At 39.8% G+C, this 12469-nt stretch overlaps 1 protein-coding gene across 1 annotated transcript; it reads right to left on the bottom strand.

Moving 5' to 3' along the window:
- Nucleotides 1-2317: 2317 nt before the first annotated feature.
- On the bottom strand, nucleotides 2318-10597 carry cd36 (CD36 molecule (CD36 blood group)). Its single transcript, XM_075472493.1, has 12 exons — nucleotides 10356-10597; nucleotides 9844-10004; nucleotides 9533-9677; nucleotides 6400-6555; nucleotides 6210-6301; nucleotides 5997-6046; nucleotides 5845-5914; nucleotides 5434-5621; nucleotides 5179-5297; nucleotides 5009-5082; nucleotides 2945-2999; nucleotides 2318-2857 (listed from the first exon to the last, which is right to left on the bottom strand). The coding sequence occupies exons 1-12, from the start codon at nucleotides 10476-10478 to the stop codon at nucleotides 2684-2686; spliced, it is 1407 nt and encodes a 468-aa protein (XP_075328608.1). The 5' UTR covers nucleotides 10479-10597; the 3' UTR covers nucleotides 2318-2683.
- Between the last annotated feature and the right edge of the window lie 1872 nt (nucleotides 10598-12469).

Consider the following 12469-nt stretch of genomic DNA (forward strand, 5'->3'; position numbering starts at 1 on the left):
TCTGGTGGGTGCCCTGCCAGACTCAGACTTGATTTAGGAACAGAAAATGGCCACATGTTAATCTACAACGTTAATCTAATGTCTCATCCTAACACACTCAAATCAACAATTTCATTTTGTCAATTTTACTTACTTACAACCCCCATGTGTCACATCAAAGTGTAGTTTTACTTTAAGACACAGACTTGCTTTGACTATCTAGAGAGGACTGTTACTCGTGTGCCAAATAGTTAGCAGTAAGAAGACATTGTAAACATGACGTTGCCGTGCCTCTGCGCAAGCTAGAATGTGAGTCTGCAAATTTGTTATCTTTGCAGAGTAAGACCATAGCTTTGTACAAAGTCAACAAACTGCCTTACCTTTGACGTCTTACCCACAAGTTGCTTCCAATGAAGCACTGTATAAACATTGTTTGAAGAGACTTCAGTTTAACAGATTAATCAGTTGGACGATTAATTTAGCGGATTTTTGCCATTTCTTAAATGATCATCTTTGCTGATCAGCGTCTGAGCTTATCGATCATATCAGCAGCTATAATGCTAACAGCGCTGGCAGTTGCCTGTGCAAACGCACACATCAACACAGCACTATAACCATTTATACCTGTGTTTGAGGCCCACTGGACTCTGCAGTCTTCACCCAAAGCACTTGGCATCAAGATAGTGGCACAACTTTAGTACAGTAATAGCACTAAAAGCAATCAAAGTATAACCACTAAAAAGGCAGGTATCAAAGGGGGTAAAGCAGTGGTGTTGCTGAGGAAATATAAGCAGTGACAGATGTGTGAAACTATTCTTTGTGTCAATCAAACTACTGTTAGGCTTTCATTTCTCTTGTTTTTTCAAAACCATTTATATCTAATTGGTTAGATGTAAAATGTTACTTTTCGGGAGAATAGTAATAGTATTGATAAGCACCAATGTTACCGATTCTGTACTAGGGAGCAGATCATTTCTTGTTGTTGTGATAGAACTCGACTCAATATACTGTCTAACATACATAAAAATCTATATCGGCCATTCGCTTTGGCAAATAGGACAATACAGCCTTAAAGAAGCTGTATTAGTTGGCATCTGGAGGACACTAACATAAAAGTGATGGTCACTGGCATCCATGCTGCTTTCTGTAACATGCCATGTACAACTTTTCTCAACAGCCAGGAAAACAAAAAAAAATAAAAAATCAATTTCCTGAGGCGATTATTCATGTGAAAAGGGCATGTAAAAAAATGTCATTGCTGTGCACCAACACTAAAATGTAAAAACACCAGATAGCTCTTTAGTACGGGTGATGTTACATTTTGCCTCCTTTACACTGAGCTGGAGTGACCGTTTCTTGAAACAAGACTTTCTTGATAAGAGAGCTGACGGGTAACATTTCCGAACTCATTACGTGAGTAGTTTCAGGAAAATACAAGCATTTAAATATGAATTAGAACGCTAAAGCTTAGCAAACATAAGATTTTCAGACAAAAGAGATGACTGTTCAAATCACATTAAAACCCTCCATGTGTGATAATCAAGATTCAGGCCGAACGCACCCATATGACGCTGTGTAATGGTTTTCATTGAATTTGCTGTCTCATTTTGATTTCTCTGCCCCTTTCTATTTCAGACAGCCTTGCCTTTACTTCCTGTTTTATTCGATTTTCTTGTTGTTTTTGCCTTGTACATTTTCGGTTTTTATTTCCTGTTGCCTGTTTTGTGTTTGGGTGATTATACGACTGTTCCTCCACAGCCTTTTGTTCTGAGTCAGTTCTTTATTTTTTATGATCTCTTCTTGTTACCAGTTTTTCCCATCGCCTTATCTCTGCCGCTGGTTCTTTCTTTTGGATCTCACCTATCTAACTAGTCAGAGCGTTTTGGGGTTCTACCTTCTGCTTGCCTGTTAAGTCTGCTTCCGTTGCTAACTGCCCGTGTTTGACCCATGCTTTGTTCATACAAACATTGCATACTGGACTTTTTACTCCATCTTAGTTGTGATCACTATATCTAATTCACTTCCTGAGAGCTTGCTAAGGGTCATTTAAAGCCCATTAAAACAAAAAGTGGCCTCCTGTTGTCCAGAAATACTTCTCTCTCCGCAAACAAACCATGGTAACATTCATGATCGCATAAAAATCAACCTCCAGCTCTATGTTAGTGATGGGTCACTCAAGGTAAAGAGGAAAGTGAACACAATGCAGAAATTTGAATCAGCACTGGAGTGGTCTGAACTGTGTTTGAGCTGAGAGGGATGGAGACCCGTTTTCACAGTCTGGTGCAAAGGTGGAACAATCCTGTACAAGGAACAAGACGTCTGATAGAAAAACTCCCTTTCTCAGCTTTTATTTATTTTGAACACAGTGGTTCAGCAAAGATTATGAACATTTGCGCAATATTAGATCTGTGTACATTTCTGTCATGTGGATGTCAAACAAACCCCGAAGGATTTCTTCACATCTGAGAGGAGTTTCCACTTGCTCTCCCTCAAGAAATCCCTGATACAGTTAATGTTACAGTGTTTTCAATTGAAATGAACTCGGTAAGGAACTCAGCTGTTGAGCTTCATAGAATCACAGTATTCCCCTCCTGTGATATAAATGGAGGTATGACATGATAAATAACAGTGAAATTACAAAAAAAGTGCAAGTCTATATCAAAAGGGTGGATGTTCCATAGCAGCTAGAATGCACTGTGCTCTTTTACGCGATGTGCTTGTCATGTCTCCTCTTCACCACACAGTAGGAGATGAGACACAGGACAAAGATGGCCACACCTACACCCAGCAGTACGTTTTGAATCGTCTCCAACATCTGGATGGGAGATATAAGCTCCTTCTTAAATAAGTCAGCAGTTTCGTCATCCAACATCGCCGTCTGTCCGGACACAGAGCAGAAATAGTCACTGATTTACTTCTGATTTATAGTCCTCATGACTGCTTAATTTTTCATTCTTCATCTTACCTCATTCATCCAAACAATAGGAAATATGGTATAGTCTTTGACGTTCTTAAGCACCCTGTTGGGAGATTATTTCATATCATTATTTGATATTCAGTGCACGATTCGACCTCAAACTCTCTTTCTTTGACTGTTTGATAGAAGTATGCTTTAATACGTCTTTCATGTAAGTATACAACACTAAGATGGCAGTCCATATAAAGCCATGACATAGCTAAGCAAATACAGTCAGCCCCATAAAACCACAGATACATTTTGCTGAGCCATGTCATTTTGGAATTTAGCCGGCAATCTTTTCGAGGTTTACTGTTGAAAAAAACATGGCCATCAAAGCCCATCATTTTGGTTCATGGTCCACTGTAAAGAATGTTATTGATTAAAATATATAAACCACTGCACACTTTTGCACTGGAGTATGTCCTCTTGTGCAAGCATATATCTCACATCCTCGGCGCCAGCTGTGCCAACCAGGTATTTGTGGTGTGTTCAAGTGATTTTTACTTAGACACAGGTAATCCAAGAGGGCCACAGAAGAGGACCCTTTCATCTTTGCTGGTTCTTGGACGTTAGTTTGTTATTTGAGGGCCATAAGGACCCCTCCCAAAAGAGCCCAATCTGCTCTGGTTGACCAGTTCATTGGTCTAAAATGGTGGAGTACAAGGTAGCTGCTCATTCTTTGCTGTAACATTAAGCTCAGGATTAGCATCCTCTCTTTAGCTTGGTTTCCATTGCCATTTTGATTTGCATTTAGAAGTTGTGAATAATAAGAGTTGACTGGAAACAGTCATTTGCCAACTCTTCAAAAGTTTATAAGCTCTTTTAAAGGGATAGTTCACCTCTTTTGACATGAAGCTGTATGATATCCCATACTAGCAATATTGTTTATGGACATTTTCTTACCCCACTGCGTGCTGTGAGCCGAGTTCCAGCCTCGTTTTGGTGTTGACGAAGGTAGTCAGGCTAGTTGGCTGGGGTTACAAAACTAAAGAGTTTTGCTTCTCAAAACAATATGCATTCAAAAGAGTAATACATTTGCATCACAAAATCTTTCTCCAGGAAAAAGTCAGACCTCACAATCGCTTGGCGCTATTTTCTCTCCCTTCGTATCACTGCGTGCTGTGTGGACCGTGCAGACCGAAGTGCAGACCGAGCAGTAAACATCGTAACAGGCGCGGCTGTCGGCAGGTGGCTGCACGCAGTGATACAAAGGGAGAGAAAATAGTGCCAAGCGATTGTAAAGTCTGACTTTTTCCTGGAGAACGATTTTGTGCTGCAAATGTATTACTGTTTTGAGAAGAAAAACGCTTTATTTTTGTGCCCCCAGCCAACTAGCCGGACTACCTTCATCAACGCCAAAACGAGGCTGGAACTCGGCTCACAGGACACAGCAGGGGGTAAGAAAATGTTCTTAAACAATATTGCTAGTATGGGATGTCATACAGCTTCATGTCAAATAGGCGAACTATCCCTTTAAGGTGGGTTTTGCCTGTTTTGAAGAAGACTTGATGCACATTGGGGGAAGTTAATACAACTTTGTGAATGACCTGGCCTGGCCCGTGATTAAAATGACATGGCTCACCCACTGTTTCTGGCTGGAGCAAGCAAACATTTAACTCAAATAAACTCCTAAATATGATGTTTTTCTTATGGATGCCCAACACAGTTATTGTTTTTTTTTTCCTCCTCGAGGTTTGTTTCTCATCGGAACAACTTCTTCCACTGAATTACAAGCAATGGCAACGCCACCGATACATGTCTCTGCAACACTACGAAGCCTTGCTCATTCACTTTAAGGCTGTTAATGTAAATGTGTTAAAATTACATTTCTTTTGGCAGCTTTTCAAAAAATCCCCTTCTGATTTGTCAGAACTAGTCAATTGAAACCCAGCCTCTGTTGAGGAACGGAACTTTGAAACTTTTCAAGATTTTACATGCAGAAAAAGCTAGATTATAAACTAAAGGTGAGGGGATCATCCAAAAAAGACCTCTAAAACCTTCACAAACTTTCAAACAAACAAAACATTCCTCAAGATTATTTCAGAAGTTAGGGTTAGGGTCACAACTTACGTGATGACTTTTGATGGTCCATACATCATATTCACTTGAATTCTTTTGGCAAAATTCAGAGTAAACCCAGTGGTCTGGTGGAAAAATATGACAAAAGAATTATTACCATCTAAAAGTTAACTTGTGCTAAAGCTACAACAAATATCGATCTGTCAAACATAGGCTCATACAGGTTCTACATCCAGGAAGGTTTCATGGTGCTCCACGCTGGGGCTGATGCCAACCACGTCTTCCAGCAGTGATTGACTGCCATGAAGGAAGTGGGCCAGCGAGATGTAGATGGGTCTTCCTGTTCAGTTGGCAGGAGAGAGTTACAATTCAAGATGACTTGTTGTTGCGTCAGATAAAGCAGCAAAACAGTGGTCTGCCCTAAATTCTCGCTGAAATCTGGATATGTTGTGCATAAAAAAACAATAGTAACTGACCGTCTTGACAAGAACTGAGGTCCAGTACTCCGGCCAAGGTGCAGTTCTTGGTGGTCTTCATGTTTTTGCAGAAACACTTGTTGTCTGGGTTGTCCACAGGGGAGGCAAGGGTGGACGGGAGGAGGGAGTAACGATATACTTCAATCCCTTTCAGATTTACTGTCTTCTCATAGCTGGCTGACACAGACCTGAAGACAAAACAGTAAAAGGGCCGGTCCAGTTCATGTACCGATTTTCTTCAGCATTATTGAGCAGCCTTATTTGGTTAAGACTTCAGAGGAAAGCTCTGACCTCTAGTGGTCACTGACGGGGGAAAAAAGCCCAAAAGTTACAGCTCTTCTAAATCTTGCACTGAATATCCCACTTAACGAATCCGGCAAACAGCTCCAAATCAGTGAAACCCTTTATCACCTGCAAATGTCTGATGAGAAGAAATAGAGGGGCTTTTTCTTTTCCACAAATGGAGGGAAGGATGTAGCATCTAAGAGAAAAAGGAGAGAAAATCGAGTCATGCAGGAGACTTATCTGCATTCTGCCAGTAAAAATATTAGTGTGAACCTGACCTGTTCCGTTGATCATGTCGCAATATGGGTCATTCCAAAACTTTAAGCTCCTGTGGCACAAAGCAAAACTAGTCGAACCTTCACTTTTTCAATTTAACTGCTGAAAACATATTTCACAAAGTCCCACTTTACAAAATTCCACATCAAGATCAAATAACAAAAACTTCAACTCAAGACTCTCTCAAGTAGCTCTGTCTCTCTGAATGAACTCACTCGGCTCCTCTCCATGTGTCGATTAGTCCCACTTTTGAGATGTCATCCTTGCCGGTGAATACTTTGTAGGGGCCATCAAAAGTATCATTGTACTAGGAGAGATAGAGATATCAAATAACTGCATTTCAAACACGTAGCTGTTTATCAGATATCCTCTGTTATCCTTATGATGTCTAAAGTGTTTACTTACAGGTGCAAATAAACCCACAGTTTCTTTCAATAGAGGATCTCTGTAGCCCCACAGCAGTTCCCTCACTGTGCGGTACTGGAACAATGAGGAATTGCTTGTTTTGATCATTGTCTCCAGAACTAAATGAAGCGACTCTGGAATCAGTGAATAAGCTCCCTGAAAAATGGATGTGGAAAAATGAACACTTATATTTGGAAAACTTATTTGTCAATGAAAATCTTTGTCTTTGCAGGCACCAGTACGGTTCCATAACAATACACATAAAAAATATATATATACTGTATATATATATAAAAATAACACAATAAAACATGCAAAAACTGCTGTTCAGTCAAACGAAGCTGTCGCCTCAGGAGATGAGCCAGAAAACAATCCTTTTATGAGTATGATTTTCCACAATAACAAGCATACACCAGCCTTTGCTTTGCTTACACCCATTGTTTGAAGACAATAAAAGTCTGTCCATAAAACAAATAAAGCCAGCATTTATGAGATATCATCTCTGAGTCATTTCTAATATCCATAGTCCAAAGCAAGACAGAAGCGTGTCGTTGTTCTTGTCACCTCAGGAGTATCTTTAAATTCAAGATACAGGCTTAGATTCATACCATTTCCTTTTTTGATCAGTTTCTGTTTTAAATTTGGCTACTTTTGGAATTTTAGTTGACTAACTTCAAAGAAAATTCCAGCATTTCTCAAACTAAACATAATTTCAGCCATTCTGTCTTCTAACTCATACTGGCTTTACGCTCACAATTTAAAGGGCTAAAAGATTAAGCGACACCCAGATGACTTTGGAGAAAACATTTTCCTCCTTCTGCCAGAAAGCTGTGTTCCCAGAAGCCTTTCAGGCACAGGGCATTCTGCCAAAAAGTCAGCCGGAGCAAGTAGATTTCAGAGCAATAGTCCACACAGCAAGTGGGTTGCAGTTGATCACACACCAGCCTAAAAAACTGGACTTCAAATTCCTAGTCCTAGTTTTATCATCCTTTTTAGTTTTCTGTTGCAGCTTGGTAAGGTGTCGCCAACAAAATTGCTTGCTTGGGGTCAGAAAAAATTTCACGAGTTCAAATATGACCTTCTAAATTTTGATTTTGATGTATGTGACATGTGGGTGTTTTATTTTGTACCTGTTTGTGAGAATAAAGCGGGATGCCAAAAACTGCTACGTGTGGAAAAGTTCGATGTGATGTCATTCACTGATTTGCAGTCTCACTAAAGCCTTGAGGCCGACACCATCTTGATCCTTTAAAGTCTAAAGTTATCAGCGAGCAGCGGATCCGACTGCGACTGTGGAAACAATACACTCCCATTGGGCTTGTCAGTCTTAATATAGCATCACCCTTGTGCATTTCATACTTTATCTTCTATTTTACGCTAAATGGAACAAAGAACTCAAAATGTACATTATGCTCCATTGAATAAGACATGAAAACAGTCACTAAGACCATAAACGCGTCAAGATTATGTTTACTGACATCACAAATCAAATTAATTGAGTTATTTGTCATGAGTATGTATGTTTAGACACCATATGGTGTTGTCACTTCCTCTGAGACCCTGAATTCTAGCTTAACTAAAGTATTTTTATGATCAGACTGTAGGATCAGCCTCTAAAATCCTATCTCAGTCCATTTCTACTCCTCGAAATGTTAAACAAGTCAATTTACTTCAATCTGAAGATAAAAACAAAAAAACACTTTAAATATTTTTTTTAAATATAGCATATTTAGATTATCTGCATCTCATGGAACCCTCTGCACTCCAGAAACCGAACACACGAATGAATGTGTCCGGAAGGATTAGTGGAATAATTTGTGTACTTTTAATAAACTGGCCAAAAACGGGGGAGGAATTTTGTGGGGGATCAGATTTTGGAAGAGCACTGCCTTGGTAATCAGCTAATCTGGCACTCAGCAACACAGTTCAGTTTCTCCTTGTAAGGGCCATCCACTATTTCCTTTTCCTTTCTCCGTCTCTTTCCTTCTTCACCAGATTGGACCATTTTTAGAAAAACAAAACAAAAGCTAAACGAACAATAATGCTTGAAGATAGAATTAATGGGAGATCAATCCTTACAAGATGGCGGTTCTGTCTCAGTTGGCAATAAGGCATGATTCATGAGATTCACATTCACTATACATATAGATGACTTTTTTCAGCCATATGAATTTCCCCTTTTGACGGATTGATAGAGTATAATACTGCCCTACAAAGCAAAAAGGCAGTCACTGCATTTTTGGACGAAAATGAGTTATTGTCATTTTCATGACATTCAAGGCATCCTTTGTTATGTGACAAAAGATCTTATCTCAAATGTGTGTCGTTTTGGAATTTTTTTCTCAGTTCTGCACTCTGCATAGTTACTGCCTTTTTGCTTTGTAGGGCAGAATAGTAGTCCACAATGTAAAAACACACCAACAACAGAGATTGGTGTCTCAGTAGCTACTTTGTGTGCATACATACATTAATGTCCATAACCAATAATTTAGTAACATCACATAATTGCAGGATGTATACAGAACTACAAACTTCAACCACGTAACTGCATAAATGTGCTTCGTCAGAGTAAACACAAACACTTCTTCCCAGTCATTTGTTCTCAAGTGCAAAAGGCAAAAGTGGTGCAATGGAATTTGCCACGTGAGAAATATTCCGAGAACACTGAAATTAATTATCTGCAGCATTTGCTATCGTACTTAATTGCTGATAGAGCAACCCTTAGGTTTAGATATGTTTAAATTTAAAAACGAGTATTTTTTGCAAGATTACCACTCAAACACTCATGAGATACAGTGAGTTACTTGTAAATATATATTTTTTAATCCTTCTTCTAATAATAAATCTGTATCCTTTGTGGACTTTTCTGGAGATCTGGACCCTCAGTGATGTTCTCATTCTTTGATAGAGTGCAAGCAGGACTTTTTTCCTCAAACCCTTCCCTTTCTCAGTAGTTTTCAGCCATGTAAAACTATTCAAAAGATTAACCCTGGAGGGTAAAAACCACAAAAGTAAGAAATTACCATTAAGAAACCTTTGGCGCTGGTCGGCATGGCCTTAAAATCAACTAAGACAGTAACTGCTGGCAGTAAAGTCAAGTCACACAGAAAGATACACTTGCTCTGACACTTACAACTACTGCAAGGTTGAGTGAGCTGACAATGTCTTCTTCTGGTCCCACCGACATGGATGGCTCAAAGATAGCACCCTGAGGCAGCAGGAAGGAGACGGTGTCATTGGGGTTGAATGTAATGTTTTCTTTGGCAAGATATCTCGTTCTGAAACAGGAGACAAAAGTAGGCTGTTGTTTGTGACATGACAACAAATGATGACTGAGATTCTGGGCTAATTTAGGAAGCATGAAAGGTATTCTCTTACATGAGTTTCAAAATGAGTGGTTATCAGGACACTGACATAGAAATGAGGTTACAGAATCAAACTCACATGTATGTATAAGGTCCTTTTTCTGTTACCACTGGTTTTGCACCATGCTGAATAACCTCCTGTGGATTTGTCACGTCAAAGAACCAGAACTGCCTGTACACCTTTGTCCCTGCAGCAGACCAGTTTTCATAAGCTGTCGTTCCAGGCTCAATGATGGCTTCCTAAATCCCGCAGACACACAGACAAGCTATTTTTAACATTCCTCAGGACTGCCAGCAGGCCAGCAGCTCTCCTGACACATGCAAAAGGTGAATACTCGACATTGAAAAAAAAAAAGATCTACTGTAAAACGATCACATTTTTCTGGATGGATGACAAGAAGATGAAAAGAAGGCACACTTGGCTTTTTGCATAGCCTCGTGTTTACCATTTGAAGCATCTTTCCAAATGTACGCCTCTTCCTTCTCATTTCTCCTGATTCACCTTGATCTCCGCATATGCACACACACTCTCACATTGATGCGCTCTGTCACTCCCTACCCTTTAAGCCAGGGTGAAACTGAAAACCATACCTTCTTCACTGTCCCCTGAATGATATTGTCACCCAATGGAATAAGGATGCCTCCCAGGATGGCTACCAAAGCCCCAAACACAGCTCCGGCTATCAGCCCGCACCTTCTGTTACAACAGCCCATGGTGGTGTGCGTTTTCCCTCCTTCAAACCGTGCGTCTGTCTGTCTTCTTGTCTTCTTCGCTGCTTGCTCTCCTTCTGTCTCTGTGTTTGTGGTGCGTGCTAGTATGTGCAGCTTGTCTGTTTGTGTCCCAGCAGCAGCAGCAGCAGCACAGGGAAGGCTGTACCACAAGGAGCTTAGAGAGCAGCTGAAGCCAGGTAAAGGTACACACACCTATGGCTGGGGCCCAGGATTCTCATATATACCCCACTACAAAATGACACGGTGGGTTTAAGGGTCAGCTGATAGGCGGGACTCCAGCTATCAGTAAGGACTCTGACCTGAGAACAACTACCACAGATTGAAGAGAAAAACGCAGCAGCAGCACTCGGAGACTAAGTGATCCCAGAGTTTGCTCATTATCATAATTTTTCTTTCTTTCTATTGGATTCTAAACTAGTGCATTAGGAATCCAACTGCTATAAAACCTTGTCCAGTGACTTATAGGTTTAAGAACATAATCACAAAGCCTTATCTGTAACTGTGGTCATTTAGCTTCATAAGTTATTTATCTCTAGAAGTTATTCCCCACATTATCATGATACTTTCCAGTGATAAAACACTGCACATGGCTTTTTGGACCATGATAAGAAAAACTTGATTATGTTCCTACCATACATTTTCATTTTGTTTCACTGTCTTTTTTGCAGTCTATACCCTCTAACAAAAATCTACTATGGCATGCTGTGCAAACCTACAGTGTTTTAAATTGTGTTAGCTACTCTAGCATAACAAACTGAAAGGAAGTTTTAAAAAAAAAATCTAAGTTAAAGGGCTATCCCTGCATTTTCAGGACTTTAAAAGCAAAGTTGAGTCGACATATCTTAACATTTCCCGGGTCAAACTCCAAAACACTAAAACTAATTTTCAAAAAATCCTTCCCTGAAACAAAATACATTACACAGTGCGACTGAGTTCACTGTATTTTTCTCCTTGTTAATTAATCTTAGTGCACAAAACTGATGAGCTGTTCCTTTAAAACGACACCTCCATACCTCAGCCTGCTGAGACGTAAGAACGTGCGCTGGATCCAGAGTGTAGTTTCATTGCATCACCACTGGGAGGCGGCATAACCATTCCCATATCACACACATCACACAAAGCTGTGAAGATGAACCTCTGTTTATTTGAACAGTCTTGACAAACAGCATAACTATCACGTGACCGCGCTCATTGTTTATTTTGCCACTAAAACATCAGGTGGGTTGAGAAGGCTTTTCTCTTTCCTTTTCAGTGTCTCTAATGCGTGACTCATCATCAACAGTAAAACGCATTACTCTGTTCTTCCCAAAATATATCTAAGCAACTAAAAGCAAATATTGTTAGCAGGCTTGTCACATTTGAAACGTTGTCAAAAGTTATTTGTATCTGATTTTTAAAAAGTAAAAGAGACAGGTAGGCCCAGCTTTACGGAAAGCATAATTATCTATCTGAGTTATGTTTTCCCAAATTCAATTTGTTTTTGCATTCCACTGTCACGTGTTACATGCTACTGTGTCATTGTTTTTCTTGGTTGATTGGTGAGAAATCTACTACGGAAAAAAATTGAACATTAATCTTCCAGTGACATGAGAGATGCACACTTTACGGCTTGAAATAGAACCCTGAAAATGACTTACATGCCATGTTTACGCATAATCCCAAAAAGGCGCTCATGAAATGAAAATCTTCTTTTAATGGTAGGCACCCGCAACCTGAAGCTGGACTTTTGACTTTGAATTGTCACACTTGACTCAGTCTGACGGGCTAAATTATTTAAACCACAAACAATGGTTGTGCCCAACTGAACGCATCGTGGAACAGACTGACACGAGTTAGGGCTGCGGTTCCCATGGGAACGATACATGCTAGAAATGTTGGATACTCTATTACATTTAGTCAGTGTAGAGCAATGTACACATGTGATCAGGCAAGCACTACAACACTATGTTTATAATATTTGAATATGCCATGTT

The sequence above is a fragment of the Odontesthes bonariensis genome, chromosome 8 (assembly GCF_027942865.1).
Source record: "Odontesthes bonariensis isolate fOdoBon6 chromosome 8, fOdoBon6.hap1, whole genome shotgun sequence".
In the NCBI taxonomy this organism is placed as follows: Eukaryota; Metazoa; Chordata; class Actinopteri; order Atheriniformes; family Atherinopsidae; genus Odontesthes; species Odontesthes bonariensis.